General features: G+C 37.7%; 1 protein-coding gene across 1 annotated transcript in view; it reads left to right on the top strand.

Annotated features, from left to right (window-relative positions):
* The window catches only part of plxna4 (plexin A4), a 270,146-nt gene that overhangs the window by 227,721 nt on the left and 14,654 nt on the right, over positions 1-27,771 (top strand). Inside the window, exons 23-29 of the mRNA XM_038298573.1 lie at positions 4,684-4,750; positions 6,727-6,873; positions 7,956-8,115; positions 13,716-13,819; positions 15,956-16,055; positions 20,145-20,335; positions 26,554-26,723. Coding sequence (XP_038154501.1) covers positions 4,684-4,750; positions 6,727-6,873; positions 7,956-8,115; positions 13,716-13,819; positions 15,956-16,055; positions 20,145-20,335; positions 26,554-26,723 — 939 coding nt within the window. The remainder of the gene's footprint in view (positions 1-4,683; positions 4,751-6,726; positions 6,874-7,955; positions 8,116-13,715; positions 13,820-15,955; positions 16,056-20,144; positions 20,336-26,553; positions 26,724-27,771) is intronic.

Here is a 27,771-nt window from a genome sequence, read left to right on the forward strand (position 1 = left end):
GCCAGAAACTGGTTGGTATTGCGGCATGAGTTTAAAGCCATATTACTGTGCTCTGTAAGATTATTTCAAAAGCTTCACTTTACACTGTAGGCCAACGGTTTGAATGCAGAATTATAAACATACAAAGAAGTGACTGATTAAAATAGATTTCTACGATGACTATTAAATATTTTTGTACATCCTGCTTAAACCTGCCTTTCTCTGATCTCCACCGGCTTTAGCTGCATGGCATATGTACATTTTCTTTTGCTATTGAACCGAAGCTTTCTTAACACCTGTTGAACAATAGTCTGGTATCCCTGTGTGGTTCTGGCATTATTGTGATGTTGGGAGGGTTATGTTGCCCATGGATAAGGAATATGGTCAGGGTACTTGGAGGCTGGAAACCTCTCAGAACACCTGTAGATGCTGTAACTGTATAATTTTATAGCATTTATCACTTTCCCTCCATAATTATGTCAGTTTATCGCGTAAACTTCTAATGAAATATTCTCTTTTTGCCTGGAAGAGTAAATAACTTTAACGTCTACAGGAAGGAATTATTTGGCAAAGCTCTGCTATTGCGCTCTGATTTCACCAAGTTTAGTGCAGTCTTTAAAAAGTGAAGCAATCCTGGCAGTAGATCGAACATAGGAGGCATGGCATAAAGAGCTCAAACAGCGAGGCGGTCAAGGACAGTAGAGACACTTCGAGCTTTGTTAGATACTGAAGAGGCATGGAGACAAGCTGTGAAGTCAGCCCTTTGATGGTTTTTTTTTTTTTTTTTCCATGAGCCACAAGGCTTGTTTGTGCTATTTCTGAACATCTATTTCTGCATATTGGATGGAAATTAAGACCGATCAACAACAGGCGGAATCAGAATGCAAAGCGCATTCCTCCTCTTTGATGACAGCAGAGGGGCAGAAAACCTGGGGAAAATATCAGTGCAGGCTGCATGCACATAAGGGAAAACACATGTTCACGTCACACCCACATTCAGGTTGATTTCCCAATTGTCTTACATACTGTATGATGACAATGTCCAATGATCAGATTGTAGCATCCCATTATTCCCCCTCGATTTGTTGCTTAGTCTTTCCCCAACCCAGCATAGATTTAATATATGATCCCACCCTGTAGTCTTTACTGACTGGTATGTCCTTGGTTAGTAGATAAAAATAGTCAGAATACATACAGAGAACTGGAACCTCAAAATGGAAATAATTCCCTCCCCTTGTTTACATTTTTCCTTAACTGCTCCATCTCTGTGCTCTCTTCCATTTTTGTGTTGCCATCCTTTATTTTCTACATGTCTGCTATAGTAGTTCTCAACCTTTTACATATATACTGTCAGTCATAACTTTCTATACTTACTCTCTCAATCCATATTCCCTTCTCTTACCTCCCATTCCTTGTTTTCTTAATTGCTAAATCAATGCTTAAAGTGCTTGAGCTCTGGCATGGCATGTGAGCACAGCTACCCAATACCTCTAAGAAATCTGTGTGTGCGTTTCTTTCTTCTCTCCACACACAAGCTCACATCCTTCCATCTGGCCCATCTCAACCTGTGCTGAAGCACAACCACCAGGCAAGCTAACTAACGAGAGCCTTCCTCAACCATCTGTCGCTTTGCTGTCTGCATTCTACTCCTTTAACTTCTTTCTAAGCTTCATCTTTCCGTCTTGCTCTTTCTCTCACTGAACATCGAGAGCTAAACATCCTCCCATCCATCTTTAGCTTTATTTGGCTGCTGTTAAGGCATCAAAATATTAGTGCTAACTATGTTCAAGAGGACCCAATATGCTTATGTGTTAATCAAAGCATTTTCTTCCAGCTCAGAGACCCAATCAGCATGCAGGTGGACAGGCCTCGCTGTAGGTCCATATGGATAATGTTTGTTTATTGGAAATTATTTTGGTCCTAATTTTTTAGTGTGGGCAATGAAAAGATGTCTGAGCATGTGCATCAGCAAGAGAGTGATAACAGCAGGGCCTCACTGGGAGACATTATGGCACAGGATGACTTGCAGTACCCTCTTTACCAAGGCAAAGCCAGAGGGAGAAAGTGAAATAGTCAGCTTTGCAGCTGAGACAAGGCCAGGAAAGGATCTTGTTTTAAACTTTTTCCCGCTTGATTTTAATGTTTACAGGATGCATGAGTTTGTCACCGTTGAAGCAAGGTGTAAAATTGTGAAAAACCCCAAGATTAAGTATCTGTCACTAAGCTTTAAAGGTATTTTAGTGGGATAAAGAGAAAACATAAATTGCCACACACTTCCCTTGAGTTTTAAGGGGGACATTACACTTTTCCCTTCTTTACATTTCAGAAAAATAAAGTTAGAAAATGAACAGCTGGTTAGTGCTTCATACTTATTACCTTATTATCTTATTGCCGTTCTACAACCACAGCTGGGAAAACTGCAAACAGCTGATTGTCTGCTGGCCACCCTATTGATAAACCACTGAGTTGCAAAAGCCTTTGAAGGGCACCGCTAAAAAGTGATCTATATTATTTTAGATTTAATATTAATAAAAAAAATTTATAGCCATATTTTTGTAGCCCATCATTGTCGATTAGACACCAGAAAATCAACAACATCTGATTTATAATACATCTTTAACCCCTTGGCGGTCTGCACAATTAAAGTTTGTCTAATTTTCATTTAGGTTTTACTAGTATAAAAAGTAGTTTGTAGGCATATTAAATGAAGGTAACCTAAAATAAAATACATAGTGTTAAGATTTTTTCTCATTATGGATTAATAAACTTTTAGGACTTTGAATGTATGCTAAAGGAACAGGGAAACACAAAATACACTGCAAATGTTTGCATCAAAACAACAAATGAAATTAAACAATGAAGCAGAAACACAACCTCCAAGGAGCCTGAGGTTCTGCTATTTTCCTACCAGAAAGATGACAACCTCTTTAATAAGGGATATTTAAATACTCCCATCGCTCCTCAGTTCAAGATCTTTCCAAGCTTCCACTGGTCCTCTGATTTACTGCCAAGTGGGCAAAGCCTGACCATGCCAGACATGGGACATTTCAAAGGATTAACCCAAACATAGGTTGTTGTGTTTGGATTATTAGCTGAGGAGAGGTTGGGATTAGATTGTTTTAAAAGGTGTAATACCAAACATGCACGGTAGATGTTAAACAGATCCATCACAGGGCTGTTTTTATAACGGCTCCCACCAGAGAGTGCTGTGAGTGAGAATGAGCATAAACGAAACGGTGGGATTGTGCCAAGACTTTTTATTACTGCTGGGCTGGCACCCGCTGCCATTCACACAGAATCACACAAGCGTGATAGAAAGTAGTCTGCACACGGGTAATTTTTGGTTACATACGCAGAGGGATTAATTTGTGCTTTTTGCACACTAGCCTTGAAGCTGCCGCACACTTGTCTGGGCACAAAGGCCCAACAGAAAACACACAATGTCTATTGGAAGTGACTAAATAAAAGGAAGTTTTCAAAAAAACGAATTGTGAGGGTTAGATTCAACCAAGCTATTTGTTCCTTATTCTCTTCTTTCTTCCGTTTACTGCTCTTTACTTCCTTCCTTCCCTCCTCTTTTTCTCCCATGCCTCTTTCATCCCTGACAGGCTACATTTGTGAAAATGGAGAGGATTTGGAAGTGTGCGCGATTACACGATCCAGAATAGGGCAGCCAATTGGAAAGAGAGGGCGGGGGGGATCGAGGAAGTCAGCAAGTACACATGAAAGAAAAGATGAAAAGTGACCTTTTTGACCCCTGGATCCGTGGACGGAGGAAAGGGCGGGACAGGAAAAAATAAAAGTGGAGGCACAGTGAGAGGCAGGAAGTTAATCCCCTCCAGGTGTTGTGCCAGCACTGGTGGGGGGGTACCAGACTACCCCACTGGCACATGCTGCTCCCCCTTGTGCTGCAGTGTGCAGGCCTTTTTTAAGAGGCAGCCTAAATGGTGAAGGGAGGGAGGGCTGCAGGTGGCAGCCGACTCACCAAGGACAAAAACTGCACACACAAATGGGCACAATGGACACTAATCCTGAAATATTGATGTCTATGATAGTCTCTTATTTTAAACAGAGGCAGGGGTGTGTGTTTATTATTACCCACACACTCCCGCTGCTAACCAAGAGGGTTGCTGTCAAAGGATATCCGATCCTAGCCTCTCCTTTTCCCCTCCTGCCACCACCGCTGTTATTATGCATGCTTATTATTCATTCACACGAGATCACTCACACTGTTGGCCAGGTCGACATGCATACACACAGACTATTTTACCACACCAGTGGAGCATAGATGCCAGGCCAAGAAGGAGAGGCAGATGCATTCATTCACTTTCTATTGTGGCTGGATCGAGTGTTAGTCCAGTGAATAGGCAAGGGAGAGCTTGATAATGAGGCTAGTGTTATTACAGAGCCACTGCGGGCCCCTAACAACATCAATCCACCGGGATCAAATAAAGGCTTTTAATTGCATATTAAAATCCCCGCTGCTTGCACATGAGCTGCCCTTGGCGTGCCTGAGCATAAACGGCAGTCAAAAGATTGTTTGAAAGTTCATCATATAGTGAGTGCATTCGCTCCCTCAGTTCATGTCTTTTCAAATATATTTGTCAAGCAGAAGCCTGTTTGTTAAATTTCTTAAAAATTATGAATGATATTGTTAAGAGTGCAGGAAATAAACCTCAACATGTGCTTTGTGTTTATTTGTAGGACGGAGTCTGTTGCCGAGAAAATGCTGACCAACTGGTTTACATTCCTGCTCTACAAATTTCTAAAGGTACAGTAACTTTTATTTCTTTAACCTTCAAAATGTGGAGCTATGCTTTTTTATTTTCTCTCTCCAGAATACATATAAAATAACATACCAAAATTCACATTGTGTTCATACCCTTTGAATTTTGTCTTGGTACAGTCAAAAACCTGAGAGTATTTCACTGGGTCTTATTTTAATAGACCAACATAGTCGAGTGTAAAATTAACCTTTTTTATTTTAAATATGGCTTAAAAGCGGGCTGCTCAGTGTAACAGGGGGTAGCACTGCTTGCAGCAAAAATGTTTCGGGTTCGATTCCCGGCCCGGGGTCTTTCTGAAGTTGCATGTTCTCCCTGATCTTCTGTGGGTTTTCTCCGGGTACTCTTCCAGCTTCCTCCTGACTGTAAGGTTAATTGGCTTGGATGGATGGATGGATGGATGGATGGATGGATGGATGGATGGATGGATGGATGGATGGATGGATGGATGGATGGATGGATGGATGGATGGATGGATGGATGGATGGATGGATGGATGGATGGATTTTTAATTAGTTCACAAGATATTCATTAAGTTGTAAAACCAAGTACACTCAATAACAGCAACACATATTTTGCCATATATTTCTACCAGCTGTGCATATTTAGAGACTGATTGCTTTGTGTAAATTTAGTCAACATTTGTCACAGTTAAAGGATACAGTGACTGGAACTTCTACTGTAAGTCTTCACATAGGTTAATAGAAATGCATTTATCTAGAAGATCTCTGGCCGTATAATTAGTTGTCCTGCAGGAAACTGAACCGCTCCTCCAGTCTCAAATCTTCTGTGGCCTTTAACAGGATAATAATTCTTTTCCTACCATTCACAGTTTTTGTTTGTACATAGGCCACAAAGTATACTTTGGTTTCATCAAACCAGAGTACAGTAGCAGCCATTCAAAATGGCCCTTCCCAGTCAAAAGCCAGCTGAATTGCAGCAAATTCCCCTCCAAATTTAGGCCTTCTCATGGGCGTGCATTTTTCTTTTTTACTCTGACTCCACCCTTTCACTAAATTAAAGGGTCTGACCAGGAGATAAGATTTCTCTTTAGATCTTAATGTCCACAAATCATGAAAGAATATTTTAGATGTTTAAAATGGAATTGTGGGGGACTATCCAAGGAACAGCCAAGGGCACATAAAGGAAAGTGGGGAAATTTTGAATGGCTACTTCTGCATCTTCCTCCGGATACTTGCCCCCAGTTAGATTGTGGATCAATCGGTACTCCATTAAAATTGCAAAGCTTGAGAGGCTATTATATGATCTATTCCAACTTTAATATCCTCCAAAACTTTATCCCATACCTCTGCATAATGCCGGTGATCTGAAACATTCACAGAACTGTTTTATTTTTACGGAGATTAATTCAGATTTGTGGTTGTATTGGCCATACAGCTGCAGTTCAGAGACATCAGAACATCTTTTGAAGGAAAAATGAAAGTGCAAACAGATGAATAGTTCTGTTGGGACTTAAAAAACAAACAGTTTTCATAGCAATTCTGCTATTGCTTAATGAGATGCTGAGATTACACTAATTTAGAGCTATAGACAACAGATCCTAGGACACAAATTTGTTAAATTGAAACTAGCTTTAGCAAAGAGTTTTTCTGTCTTTATCACCTTATCTTGACACTTGTTATTTTTGTGACACTAACAGAAATAGTAGAAACGATGATCGACACATCCACTTCTGAATGAGGAAATGCCATGTTTTACAAGTGATTTGTTCAATCAAACGTCTGTCTTTAATTATATATTTTTTGTGCTTAAAATCTTGTGTTGGGTCATCTCTGTGTATTTTACTAATGCTGGATACAAAACAGTCTAGAAACTCTAGCAAAACATTTCCCACATTGTTTCAAAAATGTTTTGTCAATTTTGTTCTCAGGAAATTGGGTCCAAAAATGGCTGTAAAATGACATTGCTTCCAATAAACGTATTTGTCTAAATGTCATTACAGGAGTGTGCAGGCGAACCCCTTTTCTCGCTCTTTTGTGCCATCAAGCAGCAGATGGAGAAAGGCCCCATTGACTCTATCACAGGAGAGGCTCGCTACTCGCTCAGTGAAGACAAGCTCATCAGACAACAGATTGACTACAAGACACTGGTGAGGGATTCACCTGCCCTGGGATACTAGGGCTAAAGGGAGATGCTTAATATGCTTTCAGGGACAAGAAGAGTGAATAAGGTGGTCATGGGTGGTCGCTCATGAGATGTGGAAAGGGAAACAGAAGTTGTTGTTTTCACGCTTGACATGCACAGGGGGCACAAGAGGGGTGACCTCACTGGTGGTGAGAGCCGTCAAGGAAAAAGCAGAGCTTCTATGCATGTATGACTGTGCACAAGCTGGGAAGCTATAAACAATTGTCCTTTAGTATCCTCTTTCTCATTAACCAAATCTGTTTGCTAGTCCTCTCTAAAGATCAATGGCAATTCAGATGTGGCTTTGATCCATTTGTGTTCAACACTACAGCAGATTTCACAGATTTTTAACTTTTTGTCATTGTGATTAAAATGCTTCCAAATGCTCACAAAATGGCTTTTGTTGCCTCATCACTAAAATGCATTCTCTTTATAATAAAACTATAATAATAAATGACTCGATGTATCTCAATATTTCAGGTAGAAAAATCCAAAAAAGTTGAGTAAGACTAAATGACAGCTTTTTTAGTGAAGGACCCACCCCCCTTTTGACTAATAAGAAATGTATTATTTATGTTAACATCTGAAAAAAATAAAAAAGGTTATTCAACTAATTGAATATCAAATAATGCAATTTGCCATAAACTCACTACTCTATATTATTAATCAAGTGGTATAAACGACTGCAGTTACTAAAAAACAGTATTCAAAAATATAAATGAGTAATGAATCTATTATAAGCCCATCACAGAAGAATAGAATGAATTCAATTCTGTTTTATCTTCTAACAAGCAATAAAGTGTTAGAATTCATTAGGTACCAAGTACACTGCATCCAAAGCTTAATTAAGACAAAAGTTTAACAAATAAAGATATGCAGATTAAAGGACACAATATACCCTTAAAAAGATACCCTTAAAGCTTGCATAAAGCTTTTTTTTTTTTTTATTGTCTGAGCTGTGTCAAAACTCAGTGTTTCAGATATAGATTTACTGGCACCTCATGCTGTTCTTTGATGGCGTCAATTTTATTCATGTCTCTGCTTCAGGTGGTCAACTGCATACATCCAGAGAATGAGAAAAGCCCAGAGATCCAAGTAAAGGTCCTGAACTGTGATACAATAAGTCAGGTGAAGGAGAAAATTCTGGATGCCATATACAAAAACGTCCTTTATTCGCACCGCCTGAAGGCTTCAGATATGGACCTAGGTAAGTAACTCAGGCTTGATATATGAAAATTATCTAAGAATTTAATATTTTCCTTTTTTTTTTTTTTTTTTTGGTGACAACTTTAAAAGAGTTATTAAACATACCAATTAAACAATCTGTATAAAGTTGTCAGATTTCGAACTGTTGGTGATGAGTTTGGAACTTTTCAACATCAAACTGCATCCAGAAACCTTAAATTGATTTAATAAGGTCTCATTTCTGCTCCACAAAACAAGTTGGAACAGAAATGTGACCTCATACAGAGAGGTTACTTTATTATCAGTTTTAAAAACTGATCCTAGAAAAAAAAAAAACTGCAGGTTTTATTTTAGTCAGTCCTTTAGTTTCAGAAGAGGAACCCAGGTTGGGAATAAGATTGACAGCTTTAAAACTTATTAGTTTATAAAATAATATACTTACAGTTTTAATTATTTTACTGAGCACTTTTCAATCTATCTTCCAAAAAAAAGCCATATGACATGACTACAAAGCTACCAGCACATGGTCAACCACTGGTAGTCTTAGTAAAGACCACATTAACTAGAGATGCACCCCAGAGACGAACTCCTTCACACACTCTGTGTGACGGAGAAAGAAGCCATCCGTTGTTGAAAGAGAAGTTCTGTTTACACACTGTTTATCTAAGGTAAAACTAAAATTGAACCTTTTGGCTTATCTGCAAAACATTGTGTTTAAAAAAAAGAACACTGCACCCTACTCAAACAAAATCCCTCCACCATACAGTAACACATGATGATGGGGGCATGATGCTGTGGGGTTTTCTTTAGCAGGCAGATTGAAGGTGTTTAGAGTTGATGGTAATATGAATACTACAACATCCAGGACATGGTTATTATGGTTATTTACTTACCCTGACTTCTTTTAAGCAGTGAGTAAAAAACAATAGTGCTGAGATTTATCAAAGTTTTCCAAAGAAGTACATACGTTCTTAAAAGCTATCTATATAATGAAACATTTTCATTTTTTCCTCAAAAGGATTGGGTGAAATTTTGACTTTATTGGTCCAGATACCTAAAAATTGTCTTTTCTGACCAGAAACGGTCCATAGTCTACGCTGCTGTTGTCTGAGTCAAACGATCAATTGGGAAATCAATCAAAATCACCTTATTTTTATTTTTTTGTGGTTACATTATAAATTGACTTTTCTTACAAGTTACCTAAATATTTCAGCACCTAATGTATTCAGCTATTTTAACTAGTTGCTGATAATTAACAGGAATGGAGTGATAGAGCTGATGAGCAAAGGGGGTTTTCTGGCAGTATTGACCTGCAGGCTGTCTCATTCTCTTTCTATGGGTTAATATTTATTACCGAATAGATTTTCTTAAGCTCTGTGTTCTTCTGGTATATTTATAACCGAACCCATATCTAAAATGGGCAGAGTGCATACCATGGGGAATCTGTCTGTGAGACCGCTAAGTGGAAAGACCGGTCATCCTTTTGATGACACACAAAATTGTTTGATGGACCCCTTTGGGAGGGATTTCTATCTTATTGAGTTGTTGTTAAAGTGAATTAGGAATTGGAGGTAACCTGCTCTCTGGGGTATGTTTGCATGCATTACCACAAGCTCACTAGAGAACATGTATATGAATATACTTTTTCATTAATCCTATATTCAACAAATGTATCCAACATGTTGAGCAAGATTGTCGAAAGTTCTTTTAATCATGAATCCATTAATACACCCATATCGTTCATGCCTGCAGGTTTTTAATTTGCCAACGTAATTAGGATCTTGGTCTTTCATTCTTTTGTGATGGAAACCATTTAATTGAACCTGGCTTTACTTTAGATTGTGTTTTAGAGGGGGAAAAAAAGGTAAACATGTAGTACCAGTCTCATGATCTCCAACTCATAGACATACACAGGCTGATTACAGCAGCTAATAAGGGTAATGGGATTTGTGGCAGCTCTGTCTTCAGATAAATTGACCAAGACTATTGTTCTCCTTGGTGCTGTCTTCAATTCTACTAGGCTACAAGCAACAATCCTCCTTAGAACATAATTGAAACTTAATCCTAAGTACAAAATAGGAAATGGTTTGTGCTGCTTTGTGTCAACATGTAGTGTCTTTCAAAACTATTTAAACTTTTCACATTTTATCAACTTACACCACAATAACCTTTTATGCAATGAAACTGGCACAGAGTACTGACCTGTCAGAAGAAACATTATACATGCTTGGCGATATTCTAAATATTTTTATTTGTATCCTCTTCCTTTTGTTATGAATAACACTAAAAAGGACAGTTCATGCAGAATTAAGTCGATAGATTAATAAATAGATGGTATCTATGTCAAATTTACACATCCCCTCTGAGTCCATGCTGAAAATGGTCAGAGCATGGTAACAGAGATAACTGTTGAATGTAAATGGAAACCAACTGAACTGGACCGTGCCAGACACAACCAACCTGTGCTAAATCTACAACTAGTTTAACAGTAGGGCTCGGCACGGTTCAGTTGTGGCTCAGTTCCCTGATAACAAAGAGTGCATAAGCAGACCGCGTCATCTCCTATTTACAATCAGATGACCGTGGGTATTCCGGGTTTTCCGGTTATTGTCTGTGTAAATAAATATGTTCTTTGAAGGTGTCAGAGGGTATGCAGAGAACAGAGATCAACTGCCATAATCAAAAAGCTATAACTGATTATTTTAGATCAGAGGAGTCCAAAGTCAATTCTTAAGGTGTTGCCCGTAAGATGGTAGATAATGACCAAGCCAAGATCCTGTGGGACTTCCAGATACAGACAGACCGAATGGTAATGGCAAACTAACCAGACATTGTGGTGGTGGACAAAAAGCAGAGAAAAGCCGTTGTGATTGACATAGCAATACCAAGTGACTGCAACATCAGGAAAAAGGAACATAAGAAACTAGAAAAATACCAGGGCCTCAGGGAAGAAATGGAGAAAACCTGGAAGGTCAAGGCATCAGTGGTACTTGGGGCACTCGGGGCAGTGACCCCCAAACTTGAGGAGTGGTTACAGCAGATCCCTGGAAATACATCAGACATCTCAGTCCAGAAAGGTGCAGTTTTAGGAACAGCAAAGATACTGTGCAGAACCCACTTAGCTCCCAGGCCTCTGGTAGAGGACCCGAGCTCATAGGAAAAAAGGGGGAAGACCGCCCACGGTGGGTGAGGAAGATTTTTTTTTCTTTTTGTTTTAATTTTATTTTCAATTCTTTTTCACAACTCTACACTACATCACATTGTTTTCCCAATCTAAGACACTGAAGTCAAGCTGAATTTCTAATTACAAATATATTATAACTCTTTGTAGAGCAACATAGCCTCCTTCATTGCATCTTTTCAAAGCGGCATGTCCTCGTCTTTGTTTGCACCCATACTGTCAGCTCACACAAACATACACAGACCCCTTCTGATTAGATTGATTAGAAAACTCCAGATTTCGCAACAAGGGGGATCTTTGTTTGCTCTGGTTTTACCCTATGTTTATTGTTATTATTAAATCTTTTCTGCCATTCCTTTTGCTCTGTGCCTCTTCATTTGTTTACTGAGCCTTGACTGGAGACCTGAGCTCATTTGCATCTTTATAGAAAGATGTACTGCTCAGACAAAAACAACAGGAGAATCTTTATTTCCTGCAGATCTTTCAGATGCGAACACTATTCTGGTGGATCCTCCAATGACAGGCCTCATCATGCAGCACAGTGATTGCTGCTTAGGATTTCTGTTTGTGATCAGAATAGCAGATGACAGCGGCCGACCTCTGCAAGGAGCAGACAGAATGATATATTGAGAAACTCTTTATATCTCAAGATGAACAGAAAAGCCAACTGCCTGTTTTTTTTTTTTTTTTTTAACAGGACTTCCTTTTCCTCTTTTAAATAATGTTTCTGGAGTATTTAAGAAAGCTGTTATTTGCTGATGCTGTACAGATTTGGAAGTCTTATCCTAAATGTTGTTAAAGCCAATGCTGTGTAAATCCCTCCCTGTTAATATTGGAGCAATAGGAACTAGATATATACGTTTTCTTGTCCCGCTTTTACTCAAGCTAATGCACCACTAGGGCTAAAAGCTGCTGTTTTGGTTTTACTTTGGGAGAGCTGGAAACCAACAGTACTTCTGAGAGACTAGAAAACAAAGAATATTGCAGTAGATGAGAAAGTAGGGGTCTTGTAAGCATCACACTATTTCACCAACAAAAAAACAGACAATGAGGTTAATTTCCAAAATGGAGAGTATATAAAATAAACTGAACTTTCATGTTCACCATTTAATTGTACTTATATTGCAAAGCTATTTTCTTTTCTTCTTTTCAATTTAAGAATCTTAAGGTAATCAATTATATGCAAATATATTAGACTTGATGTTAAATTAAAATCATTTCTTTTGACTGTTTTGTCAAACTAGATTTTATGCAAAAATAATCCTTCTGTGCATTATTCTGATTGCTGCTACTGGTTAGCCCAAACAATTTACAGTCCTGGCAGAGTTGAGCTGAAATCAATTGTTTAATTTTAGTATTGTTTTACTTTTGGCTGGAAAGAGTAAAATGTGATATTGGCCCAGCGAGTGTCACAACATGAACCTGTTAGAATATACAAACATTAAAAAACAAATGTTTTACTTTTATGGAATTCCTCTACATTTCTTTTTAATCTCCTGTTTATTAAATGCCTATATATATTTTTTTTCACAAAAACTACTTTCCAGGTTAAATGAAAATAATTTCAAGTAGAAATATGCTGAAGGTGTGAATATAAATTTGGTTGAACTGTATGTGCTCTGAGATGGTTCATCAGATTTCTTGAATAAATCTTCATGAGTTACTTTCTGGTTCTGCTTTGAAAGCTAAAAGTGCAAAAGGAGAACCAGGAAATGAATCTAGATTTAGTCCTGGCCTATGGTGTCATAAATGTAACTTTAAACTCAGGATTTGAATTAGGAGGGTTGTGAAAATCCTGCTTATATCCCAAAATCCATTTTTTTTATAGACGGACTTGAATTAAAATCCAAAGCTTTGTGTGGACTGCGCCTCAGTCCAACTGTGTCTCCATGTTTGTCCTCTGGTAAAAACTTTAGCCAAACATCACCGTTATATTCAGTATATTAGATTTAAAGCAGAAGAAGCTTTAAAATCCCCCTGAGTCATATTCAGCTGAACCCTCCAAAGTTGTTTTTGAAACCAGGGATAACAATAATTCTAAACAAAAATATTGTTTTCTTAGAATTAGAAACATAACAGAAACTGGTAAAAAACAAAAGTTTTTTACCAAGTAATACAACATCATTCCCTTTTAGCACTTCACCTCCAAATATTGATTGCCAAATCCCCTGTGTGATAAAATGTTTAGTTGTTGTGGTTGAAAAGTGCTAGCTATTCCCAAAAGCAAAAACCAGACATTAGTACAACTGCCAAAAATTCTCTCCTCCTAGGCCCAAAAGAAGCACAGTATTTCAAACATGGCAACATTTGGTGGTTCCTGACAGACAGAGAGAAGGGATTAAAACCAAATCCTCCCAGTCAACAAAACAAAAGTCATGTCTGTCAGTGATGTGAAGGTATTGGTAAAATGGGTTAATATTTTCATTGCTTGTTCATTGCAGAGTGGCGCCAGGGTAGAGGACAGCGCATGATCCTCCAAGATGAAGACATAACCACAAAGATTGAAGGGGACTGGAAGAGACTCAACATGCTGTCCCACTATCAGGTAAATACTAATAATACAAAGATGACTGTATACAAAGCATTCAACAAAAAATATTGATGTTTGAAGAGTAAATGCATTATAGAAGGATTACTAACCAAAAGATGCTAATTTGGAATATTTCCCGAGCTTATTTATTTCTTCTAGGATGATCATTCTTCAGTTGAGATGCAAAGATACAAGGAAATCAATGGGGACTGATATTAATCAGAGGAACACTCTGCATATACAAAAAACTAAGCAAAACAAAACACAATAAGCCAAATTAAAATCTAAAGAACTCAACTTTAGTGTTAATGCTAGTTCTATATCACAGGATTGATTCATAGGAATGAAAAGTGTCAGAAATATTTTGGTTCAACAGCTAAATCTCATTTAGACTAGAAAGAAGCTCAGTGTGTCAAACTTACCACAACCAAAATAAACGTATGACTAATATTTTTACATTTCAAACTTGTAATGAATGGAATTAACTGGTTAAATCTAATTAGTTTGTTTTGCAGCTCTGTTATTACAATATTTTTCTAGATTGAGCAAAGCAACTAAAGAATTAATAAAAAATATAGATGAATTCTAAGATATTTAACACTTTTAAAACATTTCACTTGGTATGTTTTGTAACTTGAAGATTACAGTAAGTGTTCATGTAGCAAAAACAACCTGCTTACCAACATGGTGTTAATAATTCATACGGCTAAGGAAGGAATAAGTGTCTCCTCCAAAGTGCAAATTGCCTGGTGCCTAAATTAAATGTCAGCAGCAGCAAGTGTCAATAGGACGGGAGTACGATATGTGGGTGGAAATGGATAAGAGAGCTGATTTGAATGGAAGATAAGATAATGAAGACCGAAGTTAATTCATTTTTTTTCAGGCTGAGAAAAAGGGCAACTTCTCCTTCACGGACTTAAAAAAAATGGAAAACACTCAAAGCCACTCAGAAATTACAAGTATGCAAAGGAAAGAAAAAGGGAAACATTCATTGTTCAAAAGAAGTCACTTAAATAGTGCGTCTTTAGAGGGTGGAAACATCAAAGCTTTGAGAAGTTGGATGGTATATAAGATGTAAACCTGACAGACGCTGATCAGAATCACTATTGCTATGCTATTCTTATCAGTCTGATTTAATAACATTTTCAAAGCAAACCTTCTTCCCCCATAATGCCTTTAGCTGCCAGAGTAGAGAAACTTTTGATTTGTAAAACCATATGTAACCACAAGCAGAATAAATCTGCCCATTACAACACATTACTGTCGTCTTTCTTTCGGGAAACAGAGCTCTGTTTTCTGTCTTTATTCCCCAAATGTTATTTTCTCAAATGCCACTCCTCCCTTTCACATTTCCTTATGTCCCACTTCTCATTGTATATTGATTTCACATATAAGAACAGCGATAGGGGAAACTACTTGAGAGTCTTGGAGGGTTGTTGGGTTCCCCACAATGGGAAATCAAGATCTGCCCTGTGGGCCTCCTGCTTACATTGATATAAACATACGTATTATGCATGAGGAGTAGATTGAGAGATCGGTTGAAATAATGACACAATCTCAATAAAGCCTTAGTTTGCATACGCACATATGTATGCAGTCTTTTTCCTGCTTGTCAATCCACCTATCCGCTAATAAAAACCACTTCAATTAACCCCAAAGCATTGCCCGATTATGCAAAACAAGAGTCATTTGCGTGTGTGTGTGGCTGGAAAAGTCTCCATCTCGGTTGTATTATCTGAATCCAGTTTCACTGATTGTTGGAGAGGGAGATGATTGACTTATTCATTCATTTACTCCGCTTGTTTCTGCACATTGACACAAGCACACAACCTTGGAAAAAATGTATTATTAATTGGAGACTATGGGACGTCCCCTTTCACACAGGCCTCTGCAATGCTCTGTTAAACCCTCACTCCCCCCTGTCATTCATCCTAGGGATGTGTGGGCTGAGCAGTGCGCATAAGGGTAATAACACATTCTGTGTTTACTCACATGAAACCAGAAAAGATGAAAGGAAATATAGAACATTACACCAACACAGTGATGTATACTTCTCACTGCTTGGGGTAGAAGCCTTCCAAAATGAAAATCTCAAAACAAACAGTTGGTGTTTGAAATGTCTTCTCATGATGTTTACGTGTTGTTTTTCAGGTACCTGATAATGCTGTGATGGCCCTTGTTCCCAAGCAGGTTACGGCTTACAACTCTGTAAATAACTCCACAGTGTCCAGAACATCTGCAAGTAAATATGGTGAGAATTCATTCCAGAACTTCTTTCAACTTCCAGTATGTTGCATGGAAATATTTTACAGTATTTGTACCACAAAGTATGTGCATGTCTGTCAAACAGGAAAACAAGTCAAACATGATTTAAAGGTATAGTGGAGGATTTTCAAAAAGACTGTCCCTCTCCACTTCAAAAAAAAAAATGCACATGCACAACCCTGTAATCACTCCCAAGAAGAAACGTCTATTGAATGGGTGTAAGAGCGTGCACAATCCCATTTCTCCTCGTGCACACTCTGTTTAAAAGTTGCTGTTTACATTGCTCATGCAAGCTTACTTTCTAAAAGAAGATTTGCAATTTTTCCACTATGTCAGACTCACCACCGTTAAGTGAAAATGGGGACGAGCACGTAGGACGGCCTTACGTAAACATATCGCCAGAATAATTGACAATTAGGAGGACCACTTATTTTGATGATCCACCCAGAAAAATAATATCCTCCCCTATACCTTTAATGATGTGTCATGCATATATATCTGGTCACATTTAGTTGGATACCCCTGAATAAAATCCCATGCAATCCTCTGGATTAAGAAGTTAATTGATTAGTAAAGGGAGTTAACATCGGTGGACAGTAGTGGTTGCTCTCAGTGTATACACAGCTTTTCTGTTGAGGCTTCAAATGTCTTTAAAAAACAAATGGAGAAATTTGCTCTGCTTAGATTAGACCAAAACTAAACATCTTAATTATAAAAAGTTGTTGTGGAAATGGTTTCCTTTACCCAGGATGGGGAGCTCAGTCTATGCAGATATATGTAAAAATTAATCAGTGAAGACAACCAGTGGGCAGAGATTAAGCTTCCAACGTCAAGATTGCCACTAAAGATGGAGCCATGATCTGATGGTTTGAAATATACTTGTGTAGAAAATATGCAAAGCCCCACCCGATTAAACACCAGTTTGCTTTGGTTTATCACATTGGGTCCAAACTGAATACATTCAGATTTGTGTTTGTAACTTGGCGAAATGAGTTTATAAGGCAGGAATACTGTACTTAGCGAGGCATCACATATGCACATTTTACAGCAGAAGTATGTTTGTCAGGAAAAGAAAGCTGAGGTACAATTTAGAAAAGTTGAAAGGGTTTCTGAAATATAAAGAGACCAAATAGACCTTTCATTTAGCTATTCAGGCCTCTTGAGACACAGCAGAGTGTCCTCTCATCCTTCCATGTGTCCTCCGCCTGCCCGTCTGCTTCATTTCTTCTTGAGCCTGTCAAACTATCAAGTTAGATGCTGATCAAAGGGCTAGCTTTACTGGTCACAAACACTTCAGACACTTCAAATGCAATGCCACAAAATTAGCATAGCCTAATTTCCATATCGTCTAACCTCACCTTCCAGCCACCTAATGACACCACCTACATGAGAGATGCAACACATAAGAGATGGAGGAAGCTGGTAATGTTTTCCTCTATTTTAATGAGACTGACTTGAAATATTAAATGTAATACATGAATGGCGTGGTACTTCAAATGAGACTTTGAACTCCCCTGAGTACAATTGGCAAATAACAAAGATGGAGACAAGGCAGAATTTGATGTACCTGAAGAAGAGAGACCTTTTGCTTGAAGTTTATTTATACAAAAAGTATGACATGATGAGGGGGTGAATAAAGAAAAAAATTCTTCTGTTAGAAACTGAAAACCAAAGCTCAACAAAAAGTAAATAGCTGCCCTTTTCTGTTCTTTACTAATGGACTGGTCTAGTTTTGCGCAACATTGCTAAGCAACTACACAGCCATTTAAGCCTAACTTTTTTTCCCCACTAATAAACTAAAATACACTGAAGATAACAATGTGAAATAAAGTTGGTTATTTTCATAATACAGCTGCAATTAGCGGATGCTCACTGAAGTCCCCCTTAAGAGACATAAATATTTACATGTGTCAATAATTAGCTTTAAATACACAATAAATAAACTCCCTCTCTTTCCATCTAACTCTCTGCCCCTGATTTCCCCTCTGGACAGATTGATTTCTGTCATCGTGAAAATCACCCTTTTTTAACACTTCTCTCCACAAACCGCACCCGCTGATCAATTTTTTTTTTCACACTGTGTAAACATTCATTGAGCCATGTGTTTGGAAATGTCATCGCTACGCCGACCGCTGGGTGGGCCATACATATTTCATCTCGTTTGACACCTGTTCGATTTTCTGTTAGACAGCGATATAATGTCTTGTCAACTGAAGGAGATGCTATGAAAAATTAAGCATGCAGACTTTCTGAGAGTTTCAAAGGCAATCTAAGAGTCATGGAAAGTGAAAGCCTTGAGCCAAGACCTTGTTCTGTAATGACATTTAGGTTACAGTTGCTTCTTTGTTTTTTTTCATCTATTATGATTTTGCTGTCTCAACCCGCTTGTTGATTTCTTTTCTCGAGTCCTTTAGCTAACGGGTTTATAAATCTATTTTAATTCTTCATCACATCTACTTTTCCACAGAAAAAAAAAATAAAAAATATATATATATATATATATGCATACGGTACATCCCTAGAATTTTAATATTTCACAGTAAAAGGTTCCAATGCAACATGTCAAAACAAATGTAGAAAAAAGAGAAAACAAGATATTCACAATTTATTACAAATAAAAATGTAAAAATTGTGGAATGTATGTTGTCAGCTCCCATTAAATCGATACAAAACAAATGCCATTATACCAATGACCATCAGAACTCACCTAAACAGAATATATAAATCCTTTGTATGAATCCAGCTATTTAAAAAGAGTATATATATATGTGTGTGTGTGTGTGTGTGCAGTGTGCGTCTGTTGTTTAGAAATGGAAAGACTTAAATAAAGGCATATTCATATTTCTGACGAACAATGTTAAGGTTCAGATCTTAATATGAAAACCTGTATCGTAAGGTGGTAAAGCCTGAAAATACAGCTTCCCTGAATATATCTATTCAACCTATCTGACATTCAGCTTTTTGAGACGTAACCCAAAGGTCGTGCAGCTGTAGCTGCAGCTAATCCTTCGTCAGAACAGTTGTACATCCTCCTTGTCAGATACTTCCGATTATTCAGAAAGTTCCCTGTCATTCAGAAAGTATGTCCTTCTTTGTATTTTTACTTTTCTTATATCTATCACATAATATTCCTTTGAAAACGATTGCAGTTTTTGGTAGGAACATGCAGAGGGGGAGAATGAATACTTACACTAGACACATATACAATGGCGTAACAACACAACAGTAGGTCCCTAAGTAGGTCCCCCCCCCCCCCCCCCCCCCGCCGTACACAACCGACCGGAAACGTGCCCCTTAAATACAAATCATTCTTTACTTTCACTAGACATGGATATACTTCATTCTGCTGTAAAATTAGTCTTAACGGGCTACCTTCAGTTTCACAGTCCCCCTCCTCACCCACGCTCTCCCCATTTATCTCCTGGTCGCAATCTTTACTCACTTTTAGAGCAACATCCACCTATTTTGGGAAGTTTTTTCTGTTCTTCCAGCAGCTCTTCTTTGCTTGTTCTTTTCTGGAATCTGCTTAAGTACCTCTTTTTGGTATTCATCGGAGCTAGCACATTGTATGTAAAGGTTATGGTTTTAATTCAGATTACCCATAATTCCAAGTCATAGTGTAAAAAATAAAATATTCAAATACATTGTTCTTTTAAGATCTTTTTTGCAGTTTGAAATATATTCTATGAGCGTATTTTATACCAACTGTCTAATAAACTATATACAGTTATTAACATAGTAATTAAAAGTACCATTGTCTGCTTTACTATTGGTTTTGTGTTTAAATGGCTCACCATCATGTTGAAATCTGCCATGTGTTGGGGTATAAATAAGGTTCAGTCAGTTGATCTAGTATCAGGTGGGTTTAAGAGGAATTTTTAGCACAATTACATCTGCAAAGAGACGTCCTAGAGCACAATTGCGAAGGGGACCTAACATGTTTCAGTGAAGGTGCCCCTAAGAGGTCGGGGGCCCCATACCGATATTTACGCCATTGAACGTATAAATAAAGAAATAGAAAAAAAAAAGTTGACCTTCTGATTCCCACTAACAAAGTTAATGTTTTTCTTTCCAGAGAATATGATTAAGTACACTGGAAGCCCAGACAGCATGCGTTCCCGCACTCCTATGATCACGCCTGACCTGGAGAGTGGGGTGAAGGTCTGGCATCTGGTAAAGAACCATGAGCATGGAGACCAGAAAGAAGGCGATCGTGGCAGCAAGATGGTCTCTGAGATCTACCTGACACGACTTCTAGCTACCAAGGTAAGTAAAGCTGATTTACAGTCTCTTATTTTATGCTAAATTGGTGTTTGAGCATATTATGGCAGGATTTTAAATTCTTGGAACAGTTAAGTAGGTTAAAGGTTAATCGGTCACTCTAACCTTCCTGCTGTGTTACGACGACTCAGAACAGTCTTTTTTCATTTAAATATTCATGATTACTTGGGATGATTCATCTCAGTGGAAAATATTATTCAAATGTATTCTCTATACCCCCAGGTGAAAAAGGGAAAATAGATATTTCTGTTTATTTGCTTCTTTTATTACTGTTCCAGTGATGCAGCAGCATATCAAAAAGCTTGTGAATGTTACAAAAAAAAAAAGATGTGGCCAAACAGAGCTGGTGATAAAAATGAGGCACTTTGAATGTGCCTTGGGACAATAGCCTCTAAGACGGGGAAAGAAAATAGCTAATTTGGTTTAGAGGGAAGTGTGACTTTGATCCTAGAGCTGAATGTAAATTCACAATCTGCTCTTAAAGCGCTTCATATTTTTTTTCTTTTTCATCTACACTAACATTATTAGAAAGATGGAGCCAGATGTACTGAGGTAGTAAAAGAAAGGGTGGCTCGGCTCGGAAAATGTTCAGGCTGAAATTGCTTCAATCAGGAACATTTCACGTTGTTTTTTTCGCTCTCCATCCAAAGCTGGTTAAAAAGTTCACAGGAAGAATTCCAGCCCAGTTCTATAAATGTACAAGTAGCACAGGAAAGCCATGAAGAAAATATAGTAACCTTGGCACTGATAAACCAAACACTTTAAACCAGATTTTTTTTTTTTTTTTACGCCCTATGTAAGTAAACTATTACTGAGCAGGTTTGCAATCTTTACATGATCTTTAAACAGAAGGAAAACATTTTGTTAGCAGGACCTGTATCTGAAACACAAAACTCTTAAAGCTCATAAGATATTTAGTCAAGTTAGTTAAGATCGATATTACAAAACGTTAGAAACTAAAAGGTTAAATTCTATTAAAAGTTTAGGTTGAGGCTTACATGCTCCCACATGACCTTAATATTTATATTTGTCCACGTTTTGAAATTAAGAATTGGATTAGGATTATTAGCAGGATGACATAAAATACCAACCTGTATTGACAATTCTCGGGCTGCAACTAATGATTATTTTGCAAATCAATTAATCTGTTGTTTTGATTAATTGATTATTTAAACGGATTGCAAAATATTCTTTAACAAAGACTTTTTACTGATTTAAATCTGGTGAATTTTTATCTTTCACCTTAAATGCTAAATGTTTATATACTTTTTTACAATCTTAGAATAATTACTGCTCTAAGTGGGTTTCTCTGCCAGCTAAAGGGATGTTTTAGAGTCTCTTTTCTCCACTTAACGATTAATTGATTACTAAAGTAGTTTACGTTTGTTTCAGTAGTCAGTTAATCAGGATTGATTGTTTCAGCCCTGGACAATTCATAAGGAAAACGCAGCATAGTGATAGGATTTGAGTTTAGCAAAAAGCTTGGAATAAAATGCAAACTAAAGCCTGCCATAATGTACAAAATGCTCTTACTGTGCTTACAAATATGTCGCAGATTATTTTTATAGCAGGTAGAAAGATTTTGTAAAAGAGACTCAGTCATCACAACAGGGGATCTGAGTAGTTACTTCCTTTTTTATTTCAAGAGTTTCAAACACAGGAACAAGGAGTTCAGATTTTAAAGCTCTCACCCTATCGGAGGCTCCATAATGACAGGTTAAACTTATTTCACTCGATAAAATCAGGCCGATCCAGCAAATAAACAGCACTATAAAGACTGACTTTATTTTGACGGGAAAATGTCAAGGTAAAAGAAAAAAAAGAGGAGTCACCCATTGTGCAGATGTGTTGGCAGAATCAGGTAATCAATTAACAGACTAGGAGATGTCTAACAGTGGCTGTGACTCAAGACATAATAAGCAGCATATGAGAAACTGATAAACAAAGTGGTGATTGGAGACTAAGAGGAAGACGGGGAGCTGCAGCAGCTGTCTGTCCTCCACACACCTTCACACATCCACCCATGTCAGTTCACAGCCACAGTGAGCCACTTTGCTTCTACGCTGTTATCCTGCTCCAAGGTGTAGAGGAAGGGAGCTTTCGGCTGTTGACAGGGCATCCTCTTTTAAGATGGATTGTTTTTGTGAAATAACCAGTTTATGTTGACTGGCCATCTTTCTTGGTGAGAAATGATTAGGCAGACAGGCGGTGTAATTGACTGCGCTTACCCCTTGCCTTGCCAGTAAATACCTCTCCCTGGCAACGCGGCTCATGCCTCTGATATTAGCTCCACCAGTGAGGCTTTGAGTGGGGGTACAGCAGGTGTTTGTACAGAATGGCAAAGAAAGGATCTGCATTTTCTCACCTCACTTTTACATGAGTGAGTGGCTCTCCTTTCCTACAGTGTTCTGATTGTTTGCTTTCCTTATTGGGCGACATCTAAACATCCATATGATGCACTATGTTTGGAGTGCTGTCTAATAACAGGGTGGAGGGGGTGGGTTTGTTGGCAGCAACCAGCTCCACCAGGGAACAAGAGAACCCTGCGATGATGACAATGTTGATACCAGTGTACCCCTTGGGAGAGAAGATGACGTAAAATGTCACAGGATGAGCACTTCTGTGACCGCACCAGGGTTCCTATGCAGCCTGGAAAAGTCTGCAGTTCTATTTAAGTATTTTGCAGTTATGTAAAAAAGAAAGTTAGGAATGAAGAGTATTTTATTTGTGCAATAGTTGTACCACTTTTTTCCATCTATCTGCTTCCTTTTTATTTTCTTTCTCGCTATATTTCTTATCCTTCCTAATGTCTGTTATTTCTGTTTTTCTTCATTTTTTATTTAGTGTTTCCTTTATTCATTTGATATGTTGTCCTTTTTCATGACCTTTCTTTTACAATTTCGTCCTTTGTTCTGTCCTATATTTCATCATTCATGAATTTAATTATAATGGTCTAGAATAGCTTAGAGAAGGCAATAATATTTTTACAAAACCATTTTTTACACAAATATGAGATAAATCAAAGGCACAAAATAAACCTTACAAACATACCAAAACAAATGTTAAAATTTGCACTATAAAATATGATATAAATTAAATTTATGGGAAGTGTAAAATAAGCTGTTTTTTTTTTAGTCCTTTAAATAACAACGAACCCCAAAATCAGACATATTGTAACTGGTAAACTGTATACATATATTAGGTGCTGTCTCTATGTTCTACTAAAATATTTTGACAATTTACTGCACATTGTTAAAACCTGGTTTTGTGTCTACAGTAAAACTGATGCATTTTGCGTGTTTTACATGTGTAATGCCTTTAAATTCTTAATGCCTGTGTTACCTCAGAAGATATTTTAAATTAATCAAGAAAAACTGACATCTGCCGCTGTGGTATATAAGGCAGGTCTGTCTCATACATACTTCCGCAGCATTTTGGAGTTGGAATGGTGATATTTTGATCATCAGGTTAGCAATAGATTAACTTAGCATTCAGTTAATTTATTTGCCTTATCTGACCTCAGCCAGCCTTCACCCCTCCTTTTGTCTCCTGGCCATGTCCTTTCAGAAACTATATGTTGGTGAAATAAGGCTCTGATATTGAGGCCTTTAAGGAAACCAATAGTTTCAGGGATTTCTACCACCCCATGTTTGGTTCTGGTTATTTGAATACTCTGTAAGATGGTTTGAAATTTTGCTCAGGATTTGAATGAGCCACTGCCTAATGCATTTTTTTTTTTTTCAGAAGCACATATACATTGAGTCCATTACAACTAGTATAACATGTCCCATTTTTCTGTGTTCGTTTCAACAGGGAACTTTTTATTCTTGCTTTAAAAAATCATTGAAAAAAAAACCCAGGTCATATAATTTAAGTATGTGTTTGTTTGTTTTTTGTTCAAGTCATGGTAATCATGGTTCTGATTCCAGACCATTTGACTTGACTTATTTTTTAAACTAAATAGAAGTGCATTGGTTAATAGTCTTTTCAATGACTTTTGGAAATAAATATTATATTGGAAGTTTGCCTCTAATTTTATTATGGCATTCAAAACAGTTTTTTGTTAAGAATCTGCAGTATTTCAGGCGTAGTACAGCTAAGGAACTCTTTCAGACAAACACCCACACTCATTATGTATTCCCTGGCCAGCAAATGCAGACTGCCAGTCATACATTTCCTGACCTAATAAAGATATACACGATCCCATCTTCATAGAAAAATTGTACGCCGTTGAGAATTCTCGTTGCATTAGAGTTATAGAAGCAATTGTTGGACAAACAGGATCCCCCCTCCTACTCTTTTACATCTCTCAACTCTGATTTGGTCATCTGCTCCACCCAAATTGGATTTTTATTTGCTAGTGCCTGTACACACCCCATCTGCTAAACTCGATGGTCTCGTTTTCTGATAGGAAACCTGTCGTTTTCATTTCCATCCCTCGCTTTCACTTTCTCCCATCAACTTGTTCTTTACAAGAGGATTAGATTCTTTCACTCTGTCTCTCTCCTCTTATCTCCTCCTCCTACTTAAAGTCGCCAACATTAAATCAAATTAGGGTCAATGGTGCAGTGTGGGAGCTAATCCGGCAGCACAAAGAGGCTTAGGAGATGCACCTCCTGTTCCCAGATATTAAAAGTCAGCTGTGAAATAACAATTTCTACCATCAAAGCTGCAAGCAGATTTAGGGGTCGGGTCTGCGGGATATGAGTCAGCCACGCTAACATCAGAATGAAGGGACTAAATGAAAATGCGCTGTACAACTCACACACCCGGATAGCAAAAAATAATCTGTTTATTGCCTTCTTTCCTTCAAAAGTTGTTGTCACAAAATGTATTAGAAAGCATCCATTTCTATCATTGGCTCTGATGGGATTGGTCTACATAATCTGTCCAAAAAGTATTTATACTCCTTGAAGTTCTTAGTTACAAACTTTCATTATTCAGGATGACTTTGATAAAACACTAAAAGTTGTGCATTTTTAGAATAGAAAATCCCTTTATTGTTCCACGATGGGGAAATTGAAATAAACAAATGTGAAATACATGTTATGAATGTATACTATTTGATAGATATTCATCAAATCCCAGCCAATTAATTACATTTTAGAGGTTATCTAAGTTCACCTGAATGGAGTTCACCTATGAAAACCATCAAGACAAAGGAATACACCTGAATGGTTGTGGATGAAGTGTTAGAAAAGTTAAAAGCAGAATACAGCAATAGATGAAATAATGCCAAGAAATCAAATTTTTATTTTCTCTGAGTACCCCCTTGGAAAGTGCAACTGATTATAAGATGTAAAATATTTAATTTCCTTAAGTTGAACATTTATTGCTCAATTATAGCATTATTTTCAATTAGAATAAAAAATAACATCAATATGTTCCCTGGAAGGTGAAAAAGTACTAAAATAAATGCAAAATAAAATAATTTAGAAACCATTTTTTTTTTACAAAAACTGGAGCTTCTCTTGAAAGGTCACCTATAAACAAATCAAATTAACAAAATAATATTCCGATTCACTGTCATTTTTACTTTTGAATCATCATTCACTGTGTTTATGAAACACCTTATCTTCTCCCAAATCCACAGCAATGGGACATTTCAGTCCTTTATCCTTGACTGAGCTGGTTTGGTGCGTTCTTCTCTATTGACATTTGTCTTTTCCCATTTTCCCCCTCTGACGCACACCGATACCCACTCTAGTGTTTCATTTAAGTGTTGATTAGGACATTTTCTTAGTATCTTTTCTGTTGATACGTAAAATCTTGGTTTATTTTGCATTTGGGTCCTTACTGAGAAAAATCCATCCCAGCTCTATTTTATTGTATTTCTCTACTTGGGAAGCAAAATATTAAATGTTTTCACATAATGCAGAATGTATTGGCAGACCACCAGGGGTACTATTTCCCCTGGTTGGGAATCACTGCAGCAGAGGACACAGTAACCATGTGGAAAAGATGATACTTTTGGCCAACATGCAATAATCTCTAATCTACCAATATATTTCAGTTTACTAGTCAGGATGGCATATGGTTAAACTGACTTCAATTAAAAAAGTATCACAATTATAAAACACACTACATCTTTTTTGGGTTTCAATGTGGAAAAAAGTTCAGTAGGTACAAACACCTTTAATAATAAAAGTACACGTCTCTGAGCAGATAATGAATGTGTACCTCCACTCTCTTTTGATCTGCAGGGTACATTACAGAAGTTCGTTGACGACCTGTTTGAAACCATCTTCAGCACCGCCCACAGAGGCAGTGCCCTGCCGCTGGCCATAAAATACATGTTCGACTTCCTGGATGAGCAGGCAGACAAACACAGCATCCATGACCCACATGTGCGACACACATGGAAGAGCAACTGGTAAGTTAGAATCAGCATTTACTTGTGCATACAGTTGTTCACATAACAGGAGGTGGTTACTTTGACTGTCATATTTGCTAATTTAGGTTGTAATGTGGCTTCTTTCAAAAGCCTCTAGTATGTTTTGGCACACTTACCATAGGAGTTCCCTGTTCCTGCCAAGTTCCTCCATGTGCTTCTTCTCTTCTTAATACCCATTAGCCCCAGGGGTGTGTAATCTTCGTTAAAGCCATCCACAAGAGGCTAATCCAATTGGCTGCCAAGACTCCCCATAATCATCATGGGTTACTGGGCCAAAATATTGCTTGTCACTGTGGAAATCTCCATAGTGACAAACGTGCACTTCCAGGAATACACCTCTAAATTAATATCCACTTATTAATTTAGGACACGTTGATCTCTGTGAACCCACTTTATGAAGCCTGTTTGAAGTTAAATAACCAGTTGTGGACATGAATGGGAACTGGAGAGAAATAAAAAGGTGATTTAGAGGATGTGGATGCAATGGGAGCTAAATACACTGATAACTCGTTAGCCCCGTGGCCCCTGTCAAGATCCCAGCATGTATTACACAATGCAAGGCTATGTAGGACAAATCGAGAGAGAGAGGAATAGATCCCAAGAGGCCAAAGAGGAAATACTTGCTTTTTATTATATTTTATATTTCTAGTGTCAGCAATATTAGGCAATTAAGGCTTTTCCGACAGTAAGTTTTGTTGCATTAGCTACTTAATGGGGTCTAACTACCATAAATGCTATAAATGAACAGCAATCTATCATTGGAAACTCTGACAAAGCTGCAGAGATTGAGCCAGTTTATTTAGCTACTTGGGTGTGCATCTGCCTGCACCTTCTGTCTGAATATTCATAAGTTTAAATCATTCAGAGGACTGGAATATTAGCTGTGACAAAAGCTCTCATTTTGTCCTGCAGTAGAAAATAATGGTGCAAGCATCTCCTCCAAGCTGAGCCCCCATTCCATTAAACCCTCTATTCTCATTGTCATCATACACACCATTAACCTCAGCTGCAGCGAAAGCTTCCAGTG

This window comes from Cyprinodon tularosa, unplaced genomic scaffold (assembly GCF_016077235.1).
Source record: "Cyprinodon tularosa strain WSP-4 unplaced genomic scaffold, ASM1607723v1 ctg111, whole genome shotgun sequence".
Lineage (NCBI taxonomy): Eukaryota > Metazoa > Chordata > Actinopteri > Cyprinodontiformes > Cyprinodontidae > Cyprinodon > Cyprinodon tularosa.